At 34.2% G+C, this 24,543-nt stretch overlaps 1 protein-coding gene and 1 pseudogene across 2 annotated transcripts in view; both read left to right on the top strand.

The window, feature by feature from the left end:
- Positions 1-24,543, top strand: part of ERO1A (endoplasmic reticulum oxidoreductase 1 alpha) — a 52,479-nt gene that overhangs the window by 22,256 nt on the left and 5,680 nt on the right. Inside the window, exons 5-14 of one of the 2 annotated variants that reach the window (XM_077909305.1) lie at positions 3,052-3,128; positions 3,213-3,286; positions 8,525-8,645; positions 10,665-10,711; positions 12,948-12,959; positions 17,633-17,659; positions 17,802-17,894; positions 18,635-18,881; positions 19,566-19,635; positions 24,392-24,478. In XM_077909305.1, coding sequence (XP_077765431.1) covers positions 3,052-3,128; positions 3,213-3,286; positions 8,525-8,645; positions 10,665-10,711; positions 12,948-12,959; positions 17,633-17,659; positions 17,802-17,894; positions 18,635-18,881; positions 19,566-19,635; positions 24,392-24,478 — 855 coding nt within the window. The remainder of the gene's footprint in view (positions 1-3,051; positions 3,129-3,212; positions 3,287-8,524; positions 8,646-10,664; positions 10,712-12,947; positions 12,960-17,632; positions 17,660-17,801; positions 17,895-18,634; positions 18,882-19,565; positions 19,636-24,391; positions 24,479-24,543) is intronic. The other variant, XM_077909307.1, reaches the window with a different exon arrangement.
- Positions 3,293-6,152, top strand: LOC144320592 (oligosaccharyltransferase complex subunit OSTC pseudogene; annotated as a pseudogene).

Genomic DNA, 24,543 nt, shown 5'->3' with positions numbered 1-24,543 from the left:
AAAAAAAAAATAAAGATGTCGAAATTTATTCCTACAAAAGCTAGGGAGGGATTGAATACATTAAGTGGGGAAAGTTCAAATAATATTTAAGCTTTAATTGTGGGATTTTATAATTGTTTTTGGAGTATCTCCTCTTGTAGGAAGAGTTTCTTCTTCTTTTTTTTTTTTTTAAAGATATTTATTTATTTATTTATTTATTTATTTATTTGAGACAGAGACACAGGCAGAGGGAAAAGCAGGCTCCATGCAGGGAGCCCGATGTGGGGCTCCATCCCAGGACCCCAGCATCACACGCTGAGCCAAAGGCAGACACTTAACCACTGAGCCACCCAGGCGTCCCAGTCTCTTCTTGATGAAACTCTTGTTTTTAATTGGATAAATTTAAATTCTCATCTGAAATGGAATGAAATAAGGCTTATAATTTTGTAGCATCTATATTTGGCAAAACATTTAAAATAACAAAAAAGAGAAACATTATTTGATGAGTTTTGTCTTAAAATGTTTAGTGAAGAAACATACTTTGAAGGCAAAAGAATAGACCTTGTGAAAATACTTGATTTAAAATATTTTCACGTATTTATACCTGTAGAGAGAATATTTTTCTCAATTAAAAATTGTATCTACAGAGAAGAGTTAATCTAGGGTAATGATTTCAAGTTGACTAGCCATAAAAATTAACTTTGAAGATTATGAGCAGTTTTATGAAAAAATTAAAAATGATAAATTAGAAAAAATTTTTTTTTCTCAGGAAAATGCCAATGATTTAAAATCAAGACCTCTGGGGCACCTGGGTGGCTAAATGGTTGAGCCTTCAGGTCAGGTTGTGATCCTGGGGCCGTGGGATCCAGTCCTGCATCAGGCTCCCTGGGTGGAGCCTGCTTCTTCCTCTGCCTACGTCTCTGCCTCTGTGTCGCTGATGAATGAATAAATTAAAAAAAAATCTTTAAATCAAGACATTTGTGACTTAACAAAACTGATTAAATTGTTAAAAACTAAGAATAGTAAAAAAAATATGGTTAACTTGTTTTATTTAATTAATTTATTTTTAAGATTTTATTTATTTATTCATGAGAGACACAGAGAGAGAGAGGCAGAGACATAGGCAGCAGGAGAAGCAGGCTCCATGCAGGGAGCCTGATGTGGGACTCAATCCCAAGACCCCGGGATCACACCCTGAGGCAAAGGCAGATGCTCAACCACTGAGCCACTCAGATGTCCCAACTTCTGTTTTAATATTTAGATAATTCTGATAAGGATTTTAATTTTTTTAAATATAGATATGTTGCTTTTTGAGCAAATTTTGTTTTTTTTTTTTTTTTTTTTTTATGATAGTCACACACACACACACACAGAGAGAGAGAGAGAGAGGCAGAGACATAGGCAGAGAGAGAATCAGGCTCCATGCACCGGGAGCCTGACCTGGGATTCGATCCTGGGTCTTCAGGATCGTGCCCTGGGCCAAAGGCAGGTGCTAAACCTCTGCGCCACCCAGGGATCCCAAATTTTGTTCATTTTTTGATGTGTATTTTAACTTTTTATTTTGAGCTAATTAACAGCTTATAGAAAAGTTGCAAGATTAGTATAAACACCTCTTGTGTACTGTACAATTCACTAGTTTTTAATATTATGCCTCATTTGTGTTATCATCCTATATCTATGTATATATTATTTTCAGAACCATTTGAGAGTAGATTGAATATATCATATCCCCTTTACCCCTTAATAATTATGTAGAAAGAATTTTATTTTTGAAAATAGTGTTCAAATTGAGCTGCCTTATAGGTCAACCAATGTAACGAAACAAAGTTGTTATTCAATAAACATTTCAAAAAATTGTCTCAGTTTTAGTGTTCTCTTTTATCCTCAGAAGTGTCATAGGCTGGGCAGTCGTTAGTGTGGTCATCAGAACAATAAGAGCACTCAATAAATATTTGTTGAGTGATTGAATCTGTGCCTTCTGCTTCTGATGTTATCTTTTAGCCCTTTGGTGGTGATGACTAATGTGTTGTGAAATCTTAGGATCTGCATTTACTTCCCCTGTGCCAGACACATGCCTAGCAGAATAGTGTGTGTGTGTGTGTGTGTGTGTGTCTTAGACATTGAGAAGAAAGGTGATTGCTAAAGAACATATTTTAAACACCTAAAGATATTGGAATACTTTTTTATAAGACTTGATGAGTTCCAGAGCATATATAGAATCATGGCATATAGAGTTGAGATAGACCTGGGCACACATCATCTGGTCCAACCACTTACTTATGGAAGGGAAGACTGACTGATGCTTACAATTAGGCCATTAGAAAAGTGGAACATTGGGGTGCCTTGGTGGCTCAGTTAGTTAAGCGTCTGACTCTTGATCTCAGCTCAGGTCATGATCTCAGGGTTGTGAATTTAAGCCCTATGTTGTGCTCCACACTGGCATGGAAAAATAAAAAAAAGTGGGACATTACCTCATGATGCCTAGTATTCCTTAGACCTTTGATTTTCTTGGTGAACAGCTTGGTAATGAGTTATCAGAAGTACATTCTTTATTTTGTGACCATGTGGCAAATGTGTTCAACAACAAAAGCAAAGCCTTTTATGTTTGTTTTGTTTTGTTTTGTTTTAGCTTCAGGGGAGATGTTTAGTGATGTTGATTTTTTTTTTTTTTAAGTTTTGAAGCTAAGGAAATAGTATAGATATAAAAGAACTTTTTTATTTTTAAAGATTTTATTCATTTTTTTGAGAGACAGAGAGAGTGAGTGAGAGAGAGCAATAGCAGGGTGAGGGGCAGTGGGAGAAGCAGACTCCCTGCTGAGCAGGGAGCCCAGTATGGGGCTTTATCCAGGAATTCTGGGGTCACGACCTGAGCCAAAGGCAGATGCTTAACCAACTGAGCCACCCAGGTGCCCCTTAAAAGAACTTTGAATAATTTTGAAATTCTTTTTTTTTAATAAATTAATTTTTTATTGGTGTTCAATTTACCAACATACAGAATAACACCCTGAAATTCTTTTAAAAAGTCTTAAAAATGCACTAAATTGTAATCTGCTTATTCTCCTTTCCTTTTAGTATTCTGAGGTAGCCAATAACCTCATTGAAGAATGTGAACAAGCTGAACGACTTGGAGCTGTGGATGAATCTCTAAGGTTAATTAATTTTTTTTGCAGTAGTATTTGTTTTTTTTCTTGTGAAATGTTTTAAAAAAGGGTACCTTTTTTCGTTATTTGAAGTGAGGAAACACAGAAGGCTGTTCTTCAGTGGACCAAGCATGATGATTCCTCAGACAACTTCTGTGAAGCTGATGGTAATAACATTTTTTATTGTGGGCATTTTAAAATTGGGTCTAAGAAAAAAAATATTTTAAAACAGTTTCTGGAACTCCATTTCTAAAGATCCTCAAAAGTTAAAGACAAAATTACCATGTTACCTAACAATTCAACTCCTAAATATGTGCCAAAAAAGATTGAAGGTGGGGGAACAGATACTTACTTGTATAGCCATATTCATGGTGGCATCATTCACAATAGCTGAAAGGTAGAAATGACCCAAATATCCATCAACAAATGAATGGATAAACAGACTATAATAAATACATATACGGGAACATTATTTAGCCATAAAAAGAAACAGAGTTTTGATATATCCTGCAACATGGATAAATCTTGGAAATACTATGCTAAATGAAATAAGCCAGGGGGTGCCTGGGTAGCTCAGTTAGTTAAATGTTTGCCTTCTGCTCAGGTCATGATCCCAGCGTCTCCCCGGATCAAGCCCCACATTGGGCTCCCTGCTTAGCAGGCATCTGCTTCTCCCTCTTCCTCTTTTTCAGCTTGTGCAGGTTCTCTCTCTCTCTAATAAATAAATACAATCTTTAAAAAAAGAAATCAGACACAAAAGGACAACCATTGTATGATTCCATTTATATAAAATATCTGGAATAGGCAAGGTGATAGAGACAGAGTAACTAGAGGTTAGCAGAAGGGGAGAATGGGGTGTTAATTTTTAATGGTTACAGAGTTTCAGTTTGAGAACATAGAAAAGTTTGGAAACAGTGGTGATGGTTGCACAATGTCCTGAATATAATTAATGTCACTGAATTGTATTCTTAAACCTGGTTAAAATAGTAAGTTTTACGTTATATACGTTTTTCCGCAGTTAAAAAAAAAAAAAAAAAAAAAAGAAAACCAAACCCTCAGTTTCTGGAAAAAATTGACCCCCTGTGTATCTTAGTAGTGTGTGTATATATATATACATACATATACATATATATATACACACACATATACATATATAAACACGTAAACATAGATACATATATACATATTTATAAACATACATATATATATAAACATATATACATATATAAAATTTTGTAATATACACAGGCATTTTGCATAAAGAGTTCAAATGTAGATATTTAGATTGCAAAAGCTTGCTTTTGTTGTACTGGCCTTGGATTGTTACATATCCAAATTAAAGGACCTATTAGAACCCTTTAATCAGATTTATAGATTCTCCCATTCTTCCTTTTTCTAAGTTGAATTGTTAGCCTTTTAATTGGCTAAACAAACCCAAATCAAATTGAGTTTTGGTATCCTTCAGTGGCTCTTTTGAAGCAGATTAATGATCTTTAAAAAAAAATTAGCAAAAAGAATGATACAGATCATTTTAATTGCAAGCAAGAGACAAATCCTGCAATTCCCCCTGAAAAGAGGAAGGCTAAGGGAAAGTACTTATTTTTAACTCTGTGGTTTCATTTTGAAAAAAAAAAAAAAAAAAGAAAGAAACATGCTTTCCTTAGTGTAAAACATGATTATGCCTTGGCAAATAATATTTATAATCCTTTATTTCTAATTCTAAAATCTGAAAATGAATATTTTCCCAAGTCTAGCACAGACTCATTTAGTATGAGTATGCACATGTTTCACTACAGAAGTATTTTTGGTATTATAATTAAGAGTTGCTGCCCCAGTTTCTCTTGGAGTAATATTCAGTACATGTTGCATATATTATAGTACTTTTCTGAAATCTGAAAAGTTCTGAATTCCAAAACACATTTGACCCCAGGGATGTTGGATAAGGAGTTGTGGACTTACACTAAGGTTTAGACTAGGAAAGGAGGGAGGATAAAATGATCTCCCAACCTCTAAACCTTACTGTCTTGTCCACAAAGATTCTTTGGCCTAAACATTACTATTGAAATAAAATTAAGGAGAGAGAAACCCCTGCTGCCAACAACATGGAGACCTTGTACCGCGTCCCGTTCTTAGTGCTCGAATGCCCCAACCTGAAGCTGAAGGAGCTGCCCTGGTACACATGCCGTCGGCCATGACGGTGGTGGTGTCTTACTTTGGTAGTGGTGTCTTACTTCCTCATCACTGGAGGAATAATTTATGATGTTATTGTTGAACCTCCAAGTGTTTGTTCTATGACTGATGAACATGGACATCAGAGACCAGTAGCTTTCTTGGCCTACAGAGTAAATGGACAATATATTATGGAAGGACTTGCATCCAGCTTCCTGTTTACAATGGGAGGTTTAGGTTTCATAATCCTGGACCAATCGAATGCACCAAACATTCCAAAACTCAATAGATTTCTTCTTCTATTAATTGGATTCGTCTGTGTCCTATTGAGTTTTTTCATGGCTAGAGTATTCATGAGAATGAAACTGCTGGGCTACCTGATGGGTTAAAAAATGCCTTTTGACAAGAAATCCGTGGATATTGGATTTGCTCCTGTTAATGAAGTTTTAAAGGCTGTAACCAATCCTCTGATGTGAAGTATGGAAAAAGAGTGAAGCAGCAGAAAAGAAGCATCTCGTGAGAAATAGGAATCATATTAAAGCTTGAACTAGAATGTCTTCTTGGTATCAGAGACAAACTTCTCACAGTATTTCTCCTGCTGACCTGTACTGACACACCAATGATATTTAGTGGAATTTTCTTCTTAGTTTTTCATTTCTTAAAGAAAGTATACTCCCATTTCCACAACTATAATATTGAATATAGTGATTATTTCTTACAGCCCCCTTAACATTTTGTGGAGATGACATTTCTGACTTTCAAAAATTAATGTAAAATCAGGAAGCAAGATCCCATAAGCTGAGAACTCTGATCAGCTTTACCTATGGTGCTTTGCCTTTAAACAGTGTGACAGTACATTATTCAGATATGTGTGAGACTGTTTCTGCACAATAAGATGTATGAAAGGAGCAGAAATAAATAATTTTTCTAATTAAAAAAAGGAAATTAAATTTAAAACATGCGTTTTTCTGTAGTGTTAAGAACAGTAATGCTTTAACTTCATTTAGCAAAGTATGCTTTTGAAACTATCTGCTTATGTTTGTGTAGCAAGGAGTGAACATCAATAATTGTTATCTGATGGAATTCTGTTATCTTGGATGAATCACTTATCCATTCATATTTGTTTCTTCTGCTACAGGAGGATGAAAAAAAAGGATAGCTTTATAAAAAAGATATAATGTGTATAAATGGTAGGTAGAAGACAGAAGATATTTTATAAATTTTAATTTAGAAATTTGAGCTTTTGTCATCTGGCAAAATATGGTTATATTAATTATTTTTTATTAAAAATTTGAGGTGAGATGAAGTATTTGTTATAAGTAAAATTATGAGTCAACTAATATTTATGTCTAATTAGACATAATATAAAAACTTTAGTCATTTCTTGGTAGTTTTCTGTCTTAAAAGTACTAGATGCTGAGCATTACTCATGTTTTTAAAATGAGGGTTATTTTTATGAATGTATCATAATTTGCTGTACTTTGGCAATACTTTTAGTATTAGTTGAGATGAACAGAAGTATCTCTGTTCTTGAACCAGAGGATTCCAGGTAAATTTGTTTTAATTTTTTTTTTTCTTTAAATAATCTCTACACCCAACGTGGGGCTTAAACTAACAACCCCAAGATTGGGAGTCACATGTTCTACTGACTGAACCCGCTATGTGTCCCTTTTCTAAGTTTTTATTTCTACTTTTTCTAATTATTTTAATTGCTGCTTCTGCATGGACTCTCAGTTATTTCTAGATGCTGTCACTGTGCTACTTTTAGAAGCAAAAATTCCTAAAAAGTCTCTAATGTACTGTCAATTGGGATAAAAATAACCAAGCTTGTTTATATTTTTTTATTGTGTTTTTAATAAGAAGTAGGTACTGTTGAGAGCTTGATGGGCCTTCTTATAAGCACCTGTGTGCTCAGATTTTTGTCATCTACTTTGGTTGCTTTGAGGCCATTTTTGCCCACTTTTTCATTTTTTTGTTCATGTTGTTAGGCTTTATACATGAGTAATTACTCATTAAATAATTTATAGTATTACTGTATATTGAATAATTTCCCAAAGCCCCTGGGGAATGAGGGGCCATTTTTTTTGTTTCAAAGTTACAATACATTACACAAATTTATAGAACATATGAGAAACTAATATCTCACCAATTTTTGTTGTTTTTCATTTCTATCTGTAATTGACTTTTCTGTAATGCTTATTTTTCATTTTATTAGATAGCCTTTGTACTTATCAGTTTTGTTGATTGTAACATGGTGTGTTAAGATATATCACAATATCACTAGCTAATATGTATCATACTCTTAGCATTGTTCTAAATACTTTGCATGTATAAACTTAAGTCTCACAGTAACACCGAGTATTATCTCCATTTTATAAATGACAGCACCAATGCATAAAGAACATATATAATTTGCCTTGGGTTCGACACTGAATGAGTAGTAGGGCTTGGATTGTAACCAGGCACTTTGGCTCCAGAGCCTGTGTTCTGCTCTATTGGATGGTTGGGTTGCTTCTGATTTTCTCTTTAATAAATAATGCTGATGTAAGGATCATCCTGCTTATAACTTTTTGCATGTCTAGGATTATACTTTTGGGACAGCTTTGTAGTGGATCTTCATGGTGGTCATGTAAGAAGGAAGTTTTTGATAATAGTATTTGGTAGTAACACATCTTCATTTACCTTAGTTATTGATGAGCCGCTTGTGGTTAATGTGGAGGGAGATATAGAGTATATTTTTCATCTGGATAGCTTATGAAAATTTAATTACCATGTTTTTTCAATTCTAAAATTCATGTATTCCTATTTTTTTTTTTTACCATTTTTAAAGGCAGGATGCTTTGTAACCAGTGAGTACATTAATGTGACTGTTTGTGTTTTCCTCTTTTCTTTCTTGTAAAAGGTTTTTTTTTTTTTTTTTAAGATTTTATTTGAGAGCAAGAGAAAGAGAAAGAGAGGGAGACTGCACAGCAGATAGGAGGGAGGAAAGGGAGAAGCAGGCTCCCCACTGAGCAAGGAGCCCCATGTGGGGCTCTATCCCAGGACTGCAGGATCATGACCTGAGCTAAAGGCAGCTATCCAACCAACTGAGCTACCCCTGACACCCCAAAAGGTTATTTTTAAAATTTGGATACACTGTGACATTTATGGTGCCTTAGGATCGTGGAATTTAGTTTATTATACTAGTTTTTCAAGGTAATTGCAGAAAATATTTAATGAAACATTTTATTTTATAGACATACAGTCTCCTGATGCTGAATATGTAGATTTACTCCTTAATCCTGAGCGCTACACAGGTTACAAGGGACCAGATGCTTGGAAGATTTGGAATGTCATCTATGAAGAAAACTGTTTTAAGTATGTGTCATTTTCATTTAGAAAATCCTGATGGATTTAGTGATTTTTCTTTATAAACAAATAAACAAATTATAATGACTTTAAACTGCAAATCACATTCACATTGTTAAAAGATGTATTTGGACATGGAAACATACTTATTCATTAATCCAGTTCTCCTCTGGAGAAACATGTGGACGTGTGTTTCAACAAATATTTTTTTTCTTCTTTAAAAGACAGAATAGTATAAGACTATTACAGGAGTATTGTTGGACATTTCACAAATGTTCCTTCAGTGGATTATAGAATCTCATTTTATAGATGAAGTAACCAAGAGTCAGCCAGGTTTACTTCATTTCCCAAGGTCATCCTAATTCTTTTTGGTGCTTTGTATTCATCTTTTTGTGGCTATAATTATTTTATCTGCTTTCAAACTCAAGTTAAATTAATTTCAGAGAATAATTATAATAGGTAACACTTGAACATTCACAGTGTGCCAGACTAGTGCTAAGCATATATGTACATTTTCTCTTTTAATCCCTGCAATAGCCCTGTGTTGTAGTCACACTGTTTACGGATGGGGAAACTGAGACTTGGAAAAGGTAAATGATTTTTCAAGTCTCAAAATCTAGTAAGTGGAAGAACCCACTTTGTACTCTTAACCACTACAAAGGAAATAGTCATTTTAATCACTATGCCTCTGGGACATGCTTCAAGTTTACCCACTTGTAAGCCAGTGACCTCTAAACAATGCGCTTATTGATTTTTGGAAAGAATTTGTGTGTGTGTTTGCTTTATACTATCTCAGAGATGGGGGAATTCTGGGAAAATCTTTGGAATTCCTAGATATGGTAATAATACATTTCACTTTGTATAAGTCAAATATAAGAGATTAGCAGAATACCAATAAAATGTCAGTCTGTTTCTTTTTATAACTTAAAGAATTTCTTCAGTTTTGAAGTGGAGAATTTCCAGTATTTACTAATTTTGCCATGTGTTTCATTTAAATTCCCTTGTTTATTATTAGGAATGTTTGATTTAATTGGCTCACTTTAAAGGTTTTGTTTTGTTTTAGATTTTATTTTTAATTAATCTCTACACCCAACTTGGGGCTCTAACTTGCAGCCCTGAGATCTAGAGTTGCATGCTTTACTGACTGAGCCAGCCAGATGCCCCCAAAGGTTTTTTTTTTTTTTTTTTTTTTAACTAAAATAGAGTTAGGAAGCATTTGTTAGATTTTATATTTGTATTGTGGTTATTTCTTAACTAATTTATAACATGATTCCCAGTATAAATATTTCTAAAATATAAACAATACACGCACTAAATTGAGAATGTTAAAATATAGCTTACATATTCTCTTCTCAAAATGTCTCAATTTGTGCGAGTTTGTAAAATTTAAATTGCAGATAAAGCAATCCCTCCACTTTACTAATGATACTAATGAATATTCATTCTGAGATTTAAAAGCACTTTAATGACATTTTAACTTTTTTTTTGTATGATAAAAATACCTTTTATTGAAATCATAACAAACTTGGTGGCTGCAGGGCTATTTGATGTACCTAAAATTAACTAAGTGGAAAATAATCTACCCACAGTGTTTTTTCCCCTTTATATTTTAATGCTTGAGTTCAGTATTTATATTTTTTGTTTGTCTTTCAGTCAGGAATGTACTTTGTGCCACACACAAACATATATGTATACACTTGTGTAGGCACACATATATGTATGTAATATATGTAAAAACATTAGTGACTCTAGAAGAGCTTACCTGGTATTTTCTTCCTTTGTTTGAAGAAGTGTTTAGGAAATGACTTTCTGGTGCTAAATGGGAAAAAAGCAGAAACAATTGCTAAAATAACTAATGACCACCATCCCTTAAAGCAATTAGAGAAAACTAAATATTTTATAGCTCAATAAAACAGTTTGATTTTGGATGTAGTCATTAAGCAACTCTCTGAGATAATTTCGCTTTTACTTAGATAATTGTAACATGATAGGTAATGTAATTATATTTTACAATTCTTTTGTTTCTAGGCCACAGACAATTAAAAGACCTTTAAATCCTTTGGCTTCTGGTCAAGGTGAGTTATTTATTTGCACTGTTATATTATTTATCTCAGTCAGTGAACTTTGGTTAGAAGAAGGAGGAAGGCCATATAAGGGTTGGCAAGAGCAGTTGAGATCACATATTCCTGTTTCCATAGAAGTTATGCCTCACCCTTACAGAGAACTTGGTGTTTAAAATATTTATACGTCAGTAAGGAGTATTTGTGTAATGAAGTTCATGGTATTAGGTTGTCATAAGTGGAGATTTGGTAAATATTTATTCTTCTGAGCATTTTTACATAATATCTGTGTTTATTTTTTTACTATTTTTAATCATTTTGTAGCTAAATGAATATCCAAAAAAACTTTTGCCTCAAATCAGATCCTAAGATGATTATACATATTGAGAGTCTGACTTCAAATTCCCGTCTTTATGTTTTATTAACATTTTTCATTTTCTCCTCACACTTGAGGTATTGCCCCAAATGCTGCCTTTTTCACCTTCCCTGACTCTCCTAACTGGAAGTAACCCCTCTCTTCTTATAAAATGATCTTATGTCATATTTTATTTCTCTTACTACCTTTCCACTGTCTGGTGTTATTTTACTATGATATATTGATCTACCCTATTAGTTTGGGCATATGGAGAGTGTTTGTTTCATTTCTTAATAGAGAGCCTGACACATAACAGATGGAGTAGTTTGTTAAATGAAAGATTGATGAAAACTGCTCTCCTCATTTAATGGTCTTGCCTACAATTGTAAAGATCACTTGTTCCTTCAATAGATGATTACCTTCCATTTACTATGTGCTAGGCACTGTGTAGTTGCAGAGGAGATGTGAAATTGGAACTCAGAAACCTTGCCTGGTCTGTAATAGGCAGAGTAGTTTGTTGAATAAACCATTTCAGTATATGATTTCAAACTTTTTGCTTAGGAAATATACATCCTTGTTCCCATAATATGTGCTTAATGATGAAATCTTTGATGTGCTTTTAGGAAATGTGTAAGTTTTTCACTTTTAAAATTTATTTGAAAAGCTGCTGATCTCATATAGTCAATAAACATAAATTTCCTCCTGGAAAGCATTGAGATTGCATCATTCCCTTAATGTTGGCAGACGAGTCTTTCTTAGATTAGAAATAAAAGAACAACTTTAAACAAGGACTTGGGTTTATAAGAGTCACATATGGTAACTCATTGGAAGCTATTGATTTAATATCAGATGAATGTCAGTTCCAAACAGAGGGGTGATCCTCTGTATGGATGCACATTTTGATCTGATTAATTAACCACTCTCACTTATCATAAAGATAAATGGGAATAATTTAAGTGTTTATCATTAAGGAACTGGTGAAATGATTTTTGGTGTATTCATGTAATAGAATACAGCCATCAGAAATACTGCTGAAAACTTATTCATTTAGGTCAGGAATGACCAATAGCACATTGAAGAAGGGAAACAGGTCTCAAACAGTATGTACAATATATTTTTGTAAAAACATACATAATATAATATCTAAATATCTATATGCAAAGAAAAAGGACATTTATCAAAATGTAAATGGTATTTATTATTTGGGCAGAGGGAGTTATGGATGACATTTTTAATTTTGTCTGTGTCCTCTTTTTTTTCAAAATGTGTATTTGCAATGAGCATATGTTATTTTAATAAACAATGATGGCATTAAATAAGTGTGGGCAAAATGAAGACAGTTTTTTAATAGTAAATGAGCAGCTGCTTACTAATTGCTGAACTGTGCATAATTTGAATCTTAACAAATAGTCTCTAAAAATATTCCTGAATCAGGTAAAATTCCTGAATCAAGTAAAATTTTACAGTGTCCGTCTGGAGTTTTCAAAGCAAGAACACAAATCTTTAGCAGAAACGGTGTTATAAATTTAGGGTAAATAAATGTGGAAAAAGGCTCTGCCAGCCAAATAACTGTAAGTCCTTAAGATACTTGAGAGTATTCTCAGATGATAGATTAGATTTTTCTCCCCTGTCAGCCCATATTAAATCTTGTACAAGCTGAAACCACTCCTTATCCACGCTCTTGGAGATGATGCCCTTGAAGCGAATCAGGCATAATTCCTACTGCCACTAGATAGAGTTGTGTCATGAGTACCTCTCTCAGATTTTGCTTATGTGAGTGAACTGAGTGATTAAAACTAACCAGTTAGTCAAAATCTTATTTTTATGCAATTATAGCATTTTAAAGTGACATCTGGAAGGACATTATAATAATAAATATTTTGTTTTGTTTTTCAGGGAAAAGTGAAGGTAAATATAATTTCTTTATATTATATATATGAATTTGCTGATACATTCAGAATTGTATTTGGCAGACTTTTCTTCTGCTTCTGAGAGCTCATATTTATTGAAAATTCAGGAGTTGAAAGCATAGGTTAAGGGAAAATGACTCTGCCTGGGCTCAGGCAGTAGTGACAACCTGCCTCAGCCTCCGATAATTTACTCTTGCATTTTACCCACTGCTCGCCAAAGCTAGGCATTTCCCTCCAGCTTCTGTCAGGGAAAACTCACTCTCCTTTACTGCCAGACAGACCTCTGGGATCTGTTGGGTCCCTATAGGAAGTTTCTAGGCATGGTCAGTGTTGCTCTACTGGCTTCCAAGGCTTATGCTAGCTCTTAGGGGTAGTTATTGCCAACTCTTTTAGTTGTGATGCTAAAATGTTTAACATATTTTAGGTTTACTCTGTCTTTGTGAGAATCTTTTTGCCTTGTGAATGAGATTGAAATGATTTTTCTTATTTTTTTTTAAGATTTATTTATTTATTCATTGACAGAGAGAGAGAGAGAGAGAGAGAGAGAGAGAGGGGCAGAGATACAGGCAGAGGGAGAAGCAGGCTCCATGCAGGGAGCCTGATGTGGGACGCAATCCCGGGTCTCCAGGATCATGCCCTGGGCTGAAGGTGGCGCAAAACCCTGGGCCACTGGGGCTGCCTGATTTTTCTTATTCTTAAGGCCACGTGTTTAAGCATATGAAAAGACAAAGCAGTACTTAGCTTTAGTCCAGCTAGATGAAATTGCTAAAATGTGAAGTATCAATTTCCTCTCCTTCAGAATTCGGTTTTCTGAACATTAGTTTTACAAATTGCTTTTGTATTCTGCCTAAATAATAGAATACCAATGTCTTATAATATTGCTCTCTTTTTTATTGTACTTTATATTATAGTAACAATAACAGCTAAATAAATCAGAACTGTATCTGAATCAGAACTATACTATTTGGGGGATCCCTGGGTGGCGCAGCGGTTTGGCGCCTGCCTTTGGCCCAGGGCGCGATCCTGGAGACCCGGGATCGAGTCCCACGTCGGGCTCCCGGTGCATGGAGCCTGCTTCTCCCTCTGCCTATTCTCTGCCTCTCTCTCTTTCTCTCTCTGTGACTATCATAAATAAATAAAAATTAAAAAAAAAAGAACTGTACTATTTGGAAGAGAAATTCTTTAGCATAAGATTGTTCTTCCAGTGGCACCTGGATGGCTTACCTTGAGCATCTGCCTTTGGCTCAGGTCATAATCCTGGGGTCCTGGGATCGAGTCCTGCAGTAGGTTCCCTGTGGGGAGCCTGCTTCTCCCTCTGCCTATGTGTCTGCCTCTGTCTGTGTGTCTCTCATGAATAAATAAATAAAATCTTAATAAAAAAAACATTGTTCTTCCAAAGATACCTCATATTACTGTTAGTAGTGATCCTATAATTTTCAGGGGTTTTATTTTTTCCCCCTCCTCCCTATAATTTTCAGTTTTTGAGAGATTTTATTCTACCTTGGGTATTCCTAGTTATGTTAGAGGCTGTTATTTCAGTTTTTTAATACTATTTAAAAACATCCTGTCTCAGAGAAGAGATTGTTAACTTCTAGAGGCTATCCTTAGAGAAACTATCTTGTTTATGAGTATATTTATAGGTTTTCATTTGAGTAAAATTTAAGAGTTATCCCTGACAGCTGTCATATTAGGTGATTATCTAATTGGATCATAGCCATGTCAAGTTGAGCATAGCTACTTCAGAAACAGACAGAACTGAAAATTTCATTGGAAAGCTAGGTCCCAAGTAGTATTATACTCCCATTCCCTGTAATTCATGGTCCTAAACTTGAAAAAAAAAAAAAAACCAAACACCTTTGAAGATTTATTTATTTGAGAGAGAGAGGAAGCGAGAGAGAGAGAGTTTGTATATGTAGCAGGCAGGGGCAGAGAGAGAGGGAGAAAGATTCTTAAAAGAGCAGACTCTGCACTGAATGTGTAGCCTGAATCTGTGCTCAATCTCATGACCCTGAGATCAGACCTGAGCTGAAACCAAGTGTTGAACACTTAGTTGACTGCACCACCCAACTCTGAAGGTTTTTATAAGGAAAGAAATCATTTGTAATCCCACAACCCCAAAATAATTGATAATGGCAATGGCTAAGACTACATGCCAGTACTTTTTTAAGCAGTTTACAAATAGGATTTCATTTAATTCTTCCGACATTCTTAGGAGGTATTACATTTATCTCCATTTTATAGACAAGAAAGTGAGTGCCAGAGGGTTTAGCAACTCAGCTAAATCATGTATGACTTGTAAGTAGCACAGCTGCAATTGAAATTAGTCAGTTTGGCTCCAAGGTCCATGCTCTTGGGATACCTGGGTGGCTCAGTCGGTTAAACGTCTATTTTCTGTTCAGGTCATGAGCCCGAGGTCTGGAATTGAGCCTCACATCAGGCTCCCCACTGAACAAGGAGCCTGCTTTTTGCTTTCCCTCTCCCTTTGCCCCTCTCCTTCCACTCATGTTCTCTCTTTCTCTCTGTCTTGAATAAACAAAATCTAAAACTCTTAAAAAAAAAAAAAATCCGTGCTCTTGGTTACTCAGACTGCTTCTCTGTTGACATTTTGATAATTATTTATTTACGTATATTTTTATACTGGATATATTTATATCTTTGTGTATTATTATTCCCATGTCTGCTTGCTTCCTTAGCCTATGTCTTAGCTCAAGCTGCTCTAACAAAATACCATAGACTGGGTGACTTGAATAAGATGTTTATTTTCTCACAGTTCTAGAGGCTGGGAAGTCTGAGATCAGGGTTGCCAGCAGATTTGATTCTTCATAAGGGCTCTCTTCCTGGCTTGCAGGTAGCCAGCTTTTTCACTGTGTCCTCAGCGGCTGAGAACGAGCTGTGGTTTCTTCTTCTGCCTATAAAGGACACTAATCCCATCATGACACCCCTACCCTCATGACCTCATCTAAACCTAGTCATATCTCAAGGGTCTCACCTCCAAATACTATTTCTTGGGGAGATAGAGCTTCAACATATGAATTTTATCCATAATAGCCTCGATTTCTAGAAATGGATTTGCTGGATCCAAGGTTACAGACATTTTAGGTTCCTGATACATATACCAGATTGCATTTTGTCATTGAAAGCATGTGCTAATTTACATCCCTTCCAGTCAGTGTGCCTGACCAATAGTTTTACCTGACCCTTGTCAGCATTAAGTATTGTCATATTTTTATCTTTACTTTTAAAAGTGGTATCTCTATTGTTGTAATTTGGATTTTTTATTACTAGTGAAACAGTGATTTTTATGTTCTTACCATTTGTAGTTTTTCCTTTGAATTCTCTATTTCTATATTATTTGCCCATTTTAAATGGGTACTTTAGCACTTTTTCAGTTTATGAGCTTTTTATATATTTAGAATATTATCCCTTTGGGGCTCCTGGCTGGCTCCATTGGTTAAGCAGCTGTCTTTGGCTTAGGTCAGGATCTCAGGGTCCTGGGATTGAGCCCTTAGGCTCTGTGCTCAGTGGGGACTCTGTTTCTCCTCCTGCCCCTCCCTCTCCCTCAAATAAACAAAATCTTTTAAAGAAAAAGAATGTTATCCCTTTGTTGTTTTTGTGACGTACATTCAACCTACTTGGTTGTTTACCTTTTACTTTCACTCGTGAGGTTTTCTGACAGGTGTTTTAAGTTTTTAGATAGTCTGATTTACTGTGTATTCTCTTTGCCATTCCTTTTATTACTTTTATGCTTGTTTAATTAATTGTTAATATTATTATAAGCAACTTTAGTCAAAAGAACTGTATAATTTTTCGTCTCTTGTAAATGCATACATAGAATTTTTACCTAGGTATGAAAACTATTTCTATGCCTTTTTATATGTTATCTCAAATAAACATTTTCATGTATTGTCATGTTCCACATTTTTTATTTTAAATAGTTTTATATTATTCTACCGTGTTACCTAGTTATATAGTATCCTATTGTGTTAACTTAGACATTTATTGTACATTTTTATTATTTCAGGTCTTAATAATTATATATAATATAATCATCATTGTACACATTATTGACTCCTTCACCATTTGAATTATTTCTTTAGAACATAATTCTAAAAGCAGAGTTATCAGGTCTAAACATATGAAAAGTGATCTTTTTGGGTCATAGAATATAAGTGGTATTTAGTTTTGTAACATTTCCTTGGTATTGCTCCTTTGAAATATTGAATGGCATGAAATAGTATGAGCTATGTGCAAATAATATACCATTAACTCTATTTTATAATTTTTATTTACTTTCACAAGTTAGAAAAGCATAATAATGAGTCCTTAATTTTCATAGCTAAGTCCTTAATTTTCAAGGCTAAGTAGTTTTCCTTGCATTGATTTATTATTTAAATTCTGTGTTCTGACCTCATATGAAACATTTTATCTAGAAAGTTATGAGACTGAAGCTACCAAAGGCAGTGCTGAAACTTTCTAGAGACTGAGCAAGAGAATGGTACTTAATTGAATCTACACCAAGAAAATCTCTTTCCTTTGGATAAATTGCAGATAAAATTTGGACCTTTCATTAATTGTTAAATCGCTGTTTGGCACAAATTGGGTATTATATATTGAAAAACTTACATTTTGGCATTTTTACAACTTTGTGACTTATGTTTCTTTTAATTTCAGAGAACACCTTTTACAGTTGGCTAGAAGGTAATTGGAAGCTTTTTTTTGGAAGCTTTTAAACAAATTTAAATGTTAAAAATTTTTCTCATCTATAAAACCTATGAAATTAATTGTGTAATGGTACAAGTTTCACATATAAAATTTCTATTACCAAATTGCTTTTTTTTAGGCCTGTGTGTAGAAAAAAGAGCATTCTACAGACTTATATCTGGCCTGCATGCAAGCATTAATGTGCATTTGAGTGCGCGGTATCTTCTACAAGGTATGTGACATTTACTTTTATTTATTTCACCATACTTATTTTCAGAAATTCTTAAAATTTTTTGGCATTTACCTTAGTGGGATAAGGTTGACTCTCTTGAATATTAGGTAGTAAAAATTCATTCTTAAATAGTAGTAATCAGGAATGTGGGAACTATAGATTTTATAAGGACACATTCAGCATGATCTTAACTCTGTTTACCTTCTTTTAAGCTGCTCAAAATTGTGCACATCATTTTGGAAATATCCTCTTGTTTTGTTGGAGTTAAAATAGCTCCTAATAGTACAGTTTGTTATTCATCAGGTACTACTGTATTAAAACCCTTTTATTTGTGTGCCAGCTTCAGGCCTGGAGTTTAATGGGTAAAAGCACTTTCTGCTGCTCTTAATGCTTTAAAAATGCTGTTGCAAAACAAGACCATGGTTAATTTTCATCAGTAACCTATTTCTTCTGGAATTTAAAATATCTCTATGCCTCAGGAACAAAACACACTAACTTCAAACTTATCAGTAATTCAGACAGTCATTTTTAAATTGTGTATCTTGCTTTTATAAAGATGTTTATATTCAGAAATTTGATTTTTGTGAAATCATAAATCTCAGTAAAATAGTGAATTTATTTTCCTTCTAAGGGTGGGTTCTAGAAGATAAAACTAACTTCTGTAGGCATAAATAACCCAATGTAAGTAAACTGAAACTTTAAAATTCAGATTTTAATATATAATTCTTCTTACTTCTTAGAAACTTGGTTGGAAAAGAAATGGGGACACAACATTACAGAATTTCAGCAGCGATTTGATGGCATTTTGACTGAGGGAGAAGGTCCAAGACGGCTCAAGAACTTGTACTTTCTCTACTTAATAGAATTAAGGGCTTTATCTAAAGTGGTACCATTCTTCGAACGCCCAGATTTTCAACTCTTCACTGGAAATAAAGTTCACGACGCAGAAAACAAAATGCTACTTCTGGAAATACTTCATGAAATCAAGTAAATTACATATTACAACTTATACAACTTAGACATTAATAGAAGAGTGACAAGTGGTATCCAAAGTTCAATTCTTAAATGTTCAATTTAGAGAAAGGAAAAAACATTTTTTTTTTTTTTTAGATTTTATTTATTTATAGAGCGAGAGAGAGAGCACGAGTGGGGGAAAAGACAGAGGGAGAGGGAGAAGCAGATTCCCCACTGAGCAGGGAGCCAATGCAGGGCTCAATCCTGGGACCCAGAGATCATGACCTGAACTGAAGACAAGCACTGAACTGACTGAATCACCCAGGTGCCCCGAGAAAAGAAAATTATTAAAAAATAAATAGTTAAAAGCTAATTTTGCTTGTAGGTCTTTTAGAATTGAGTTTTGTTTTTGTTTAGACTTCAGTACTAAATGGCACAAGTTTTTAGTCTTAAGAGTCATTCTAGTAGTACTTGGTACCTGCATTATTTTCATACATGGTTGAATACATTGGATTTGGGGCCAAGCTTCTACTATTTTATGCAGTTGTTTTAGATTTAAGGATAAGACTTTGTTTTGGGGCAACAGAGTGTTGATTTTACTATATTTTCCACTCTTTCTATTATATTATTCATCACCAACCAGCAAAATGTTATCTTAGCGGGACTTCTAATATTTTATAATACCTGAAAATGAATCTTCTCTGTTTTAACATGTAGGTCATTTCCTTTGCATTTTGATGAGAATTCCTTTTTTGCTGGGGATAAAAAGGAAGCAAACAAACTGAAGGTAAATATTTCATACTTTTACTTAAGTTTTAGATTCAAACTCTTTTGCAGGTATGAATATAAACCCATGTTTTTATGGTTAACAATAAATCTTATTATATATTAGGAAATTAAAAGCCAGAGTCATAATCTTTCTTTTCCTCCAAAAAAGGAAGCCCAAAAGCAGGCCAACTTAAGATCTAGTTTATGTTGTGCTCAAAGTAATGACTGAACTCTGTCACTGCACCCCTAACAGATGGCTTTCACATTGATGGTCTCATAAAAAATAGGTGTTATAAATGAAAGGAAATGGATCTAGAGCATGAATGGCAGTATTTGTCTTTTGTTGAGGAGAATTCTGAAAATGGTTTTGGATAAATTAAAGGATCCTCTTTAGAGGGAGAGGGTACAGTGTTTGTCATTCATCTTATTCAGTGGGATGGGAAGCCAGCAAAAGAAAACACACGATGCCCTACAAAATGGGGATTGGTATTTATCTTGTCTCTTAGTAGAGGTATAAGCTCATACAAGACCATCTTTGTGTATATTTGCATCAAAATCCTACAAATATAATAATAGAAAGACTCTTTAAATACTCAATATGAGCAAAACAGAATTCTTGTCATTAAAGGATGAGACTACCCTCAGTAGATTTCTAGTTTATTTGGGGACTCAAAATTTTATTACTATTCTGTTACAAAGCTATAGGTAAGTAAAGGCAGGGAGCTCTCAGGAGCACTGGGTTTGATCTGATTTCGTCAGAATATTTATCACAATATTCCTGTTTTATATTCTTAGTTTCTTTCTATAAGGAAAGAACCTGATTTTATGCAGTTTGTAAACAATGTTTCTTGGACTCATTTTCATTTTTTTTTTTGCTGTTAAATAATAGTTATTTTTAATCTCCCATTTCCCTCCTACTGTAAGCATTTTTGCTAGAAATACATACTTCAGTGCTTATATAACCTTCCAGGCAGCTTCCAGGAACTTGGAAGTGAGGGGGAAGATACTGTAATAAGACTTGTTTTTTTCTACTATTTTCACTCTTTTCGTTATTTTTAGTACACTTGCTGGATTATTGGAAAGTGTTTTGGCATTAAAACTTTTTATATCGTGCAGATTAGAAATATTTCCCGTAATGTTTTAATTTTATCAAAACTCTGAAACACTCAGCTTTGATGTCCTATGGAGTTTAACAGATAATTTTTCTGAATTCTTTTATAATAAAGAAGTAAAAAAAAAAAAAACAAGAAAACTTGTTAATATCAGAGATTTACTTTCTTTAAAAAAAGGTAGTTTATGGTGAACATTATGGCTTTTAGTTTTATTTATTTTTAAACTTTTACAAATTTTATTTTTATTTAAGTAATCACTATACTCAATGTGGGGCTCAAACTCATAACCCTGAGATCAAGAGTCACACACTTTTCAGACTGAGCCAGCCAGGCTCTCCGAGTTTTATTTTTTTATAATTAACATAGATTGTTACACTAGTTTCAGATGTATCTGAAAAGATCTTGTTTTGTCTGCTTTATATAGTATCAATGTACGGTTAGAAATAGACAGTATGAAAGAACTATTTAGTGTTCAAGATAGAGTAGGACCTCACTTGAAGGCTTCTAAAACATACAAGTAATGGGTGAGAATTGTCAATTGGTGTCACTGAATGTAACTTACAGTATATAACCACAGCATGTTTGATCATTCTACCCACTGACTGTAACTTTAAGTGTTGACTTAATGGCTGCATACAGGGGATCCCTGGGTGGCACAGCGGTTTGGTGCCTGCCTTTGGCCCAGGGCGCGATCCTGGAGACCCGGTATCGAATCCCACATCGCGCTCCCGGTGCATGGAGCCTGCTTTTCCCTCTGCCTGTGCCTCTGCCTCTCTCTCTCTCTCTCTCTCTCTCTCTCTCTGTATGACTATCATAAATAAATAAATAAATAAAATTTTAAAAAAAGCTGCATACATAAAACAAGGAGAATTTATAAAGTGACTTAGGTTCAGGTTACTTTAGGGTTCATATATTTTTCTAATCTAGGATAATTTAGGGATATATTTTGGTTATTGGACATTGATTATCTATGGAGGTCATAAATATTTTCTCCTGTTCTGATCTAGTAGATTACTAGCTTATTTTTGGGGTCTCAAATATTAAATTAACCTACACACAAGTACTTGGTTTAAATTTTGCAGTGTTATTTTGGCTATCATAAGCAACCATGCTTACTCTCTGTGATTGCCAGACAAAGATTTACTCAAGACTTGCCACATTCAAGGATTTGAATTAACAAACAGATCCAAATACTGAATTTAGACAATGTCTGCAAAAGCAAGCACAATCTTTTAAAACAGAGGTCTCCAACTTTTACATGAATGAGAGTCTAAAAGTCAAAAACTTTCAAGGCCTCTTCCTATGATACAGTATTTTTAGTATCTATTGATTGTGAAAATATAATTGCCAAAAGGCCACTATGCATTTAGTAATTCTTTTTAAGTAAAAGTTGTGTTTTATTGATCATAACATTTATATTCATTTGGAAATTTATAGTGCATACATGTGACTTATTTATTCTGTCTGTATGTAATGCTTGTCTACATATGGATTTTTTAGGCACTTAATAATAACTATTAAATATTCCAAAGGTCAGCACCTCATAGGATGGGAACATCTACTTTAGAGTGATTTTACTAGGCTGTTATTGTTAAAAGTGTGGTTTTCCTTTTTTTAAAATTTAATTCCAGGTCGAAACACAAGTTTATTTTTTTAATTTTTAATTTTTAAAAATATTTATTTATTCATAAGAGACACAGAAAGGCAGACAGAGATATAGACAGAGGGAGAAGCAGGCTCCTTGCAGGGAGCCTGATGGAGGACTCGATCCCCAGACTTGGACCATGCCCTGAGCCAAAGGCAGATGCTCAACCGCTGAGCCACCCAGGCATCCCTTGAAATACAAGTTTAAAAGAATCCTTAAATCACCAAAATTTGCTTAGAGTAATATTACTGGATAAATATTTTTTAAAACTTGGTTTAAAATTCAAATTACCTCTTACTGAACTCAGTCCAAAAGATACAGAAACACAAGATGTATTGTTAACATATAATAATTAATATTAATAATTTGGGCTTTATATTAAATTAATACAAAATTTATATTAAAGATACAAAATCTGGGATCCTATTATTTAATTAATTTATTTTTGGGGGGATCCTATTTAAAATCTTTTATATAATACACCTGTTTCAGAGTCTTAAGCTGAATAAAGCATCTGGGAAGAACAATACCCAAAAGGAATTGAGGTCTACTTTGAATAGTGGGTACCAATCTTTGCTGGTTTATTCCCATTTTTTTTTTTTTTAGATCTTTGGTCCTGTTCTCTTATGATTGAGCCCAATATGTGGTTTATCACATTAGAGAAAGAGAGAGAGAGAGAGAGAGAGAGAGAGAAATGCTACATGTTGCTCAAATTGTAGGCTGATTAGTATAATGGATTTTCATTCAGAAGTGTATGTCAGGGGCCACCTGGGTGGTTCAGTCAGATGTCCGACTTTTGACTGTTACGGTTTTGGCTCAGGTCATGACTTCAGGGTCATGGGATGGAGCCTGCATGGGGCTTCACTGTCAGTGCAGAGTCTGTTTGATATTCTCTCCCCTTCCCTTCTGCTCCTCCCCCTTCTGCTCTCTTCCTGCCCCTGCTTGCATGCTCTCTCTCAAATGAATGCCTGATTGAATGTCAAATTTCCTGCTTAGAATACTATACTGTAAGCTTGGGATTCCAATATAAGTCCAGGACAGAGGGAATAACTTAAAGGATCAATTAATAATTTCCATTGGAGTAAAAGAAGGATGTGTTCTTGACTTCTTTCTCTTTTACTTGTCCTTTAGGACATATACTACTTTTGGATGAGCTGGATTCATTTTGTCCAATTATAAACAACACAGTACCTTAGTGTTCATAGATATATACGTATGTATTAAAAGTATAAAAAGAACAATAAATACCAACTTCAGAATAATTATAGAGGGTAGGATATAGGACTTTGGAGAGAGACATAGAGGGCTTCCATGGTACTTGTAATGCTTTCTTTCTAAAGATTGGTGAAGTGTACATGGATGTTCAGTATATTCTGCATATATGTATGTGGTAACATTAATTATGCATATATTTAAAAATGAAAATATTATAATAGAATATTAATAACCATAAGATATCTAATTGTTTTACCTAATTAATACCAGAAAGCAAGACTTTACTCTTATGAAGGCCTATTTTGAAATTTCTCCCCTCTTCTCTCCCTCTTTCTCTCTTTTCTTTTTTCTTCTTTTTTGGTAAATGATGCTCTCCTACCCCAGACCCCCTTCCTCTGATATTCACATGTAGTTAATGATCACATAAAACAGAACACCTCAGCTCAGTTACTTTTGTGTATATTTGCAGATAGTTCAGTTTTTGAGTCAGGCAGGTCCAGGGTCTAAGTTTGCTGTTTACTACATATGGGAATTTAGGCAACCTAACCTCTCTGAACCTTGTGTTTTTAATTCATTATAATAACATCTACTTTTGGATTTGTGGTGAAGATGAAATGAAATTGTATATGTAGATTCTGGTATGCAGGAAGTGCTCAATGAATGTGGACTTTAATTCTCTTCCTTTTTTTCCATACGCTCTAAGATCCCTTGCACAGTGCTAGGCACATAGAAGGCGCTCAGTAAATATTTAGTGTTTGACTATATGGTACATCTTAATAAAAATCTCATTAAATTGTTTTTAGGAGGACTTTCGACTGCATTTTAGAAATATTTCTAGAATCATGGATTGTGTTGGTTGTTTTAAATGTCGACTATGGGGAAAGCTTCAGGTAAGCAAATCTAGTTTGGTCTAATTTTTCATTTATTCTCTGCGCAAAGAATTTTCTTACTTTTC

Source organism: Canis aureus, chromosome 9 (assembly GCF_053574225.1).
Source record: "Canis aureus isolate CA01 chromosome 9, VMU_Caureus_v.1.0, whole genome shotgun sequence".
NCBI lineage: Eukaryota > Metazoa > Chordata > Mammalia > Carnivora > Canidae > Canis > Canis aureus.
Note: the sequence above shows the minus strand (reverse complement) of the source record. Positions and strands in the feature narration are given on the sequence as shown.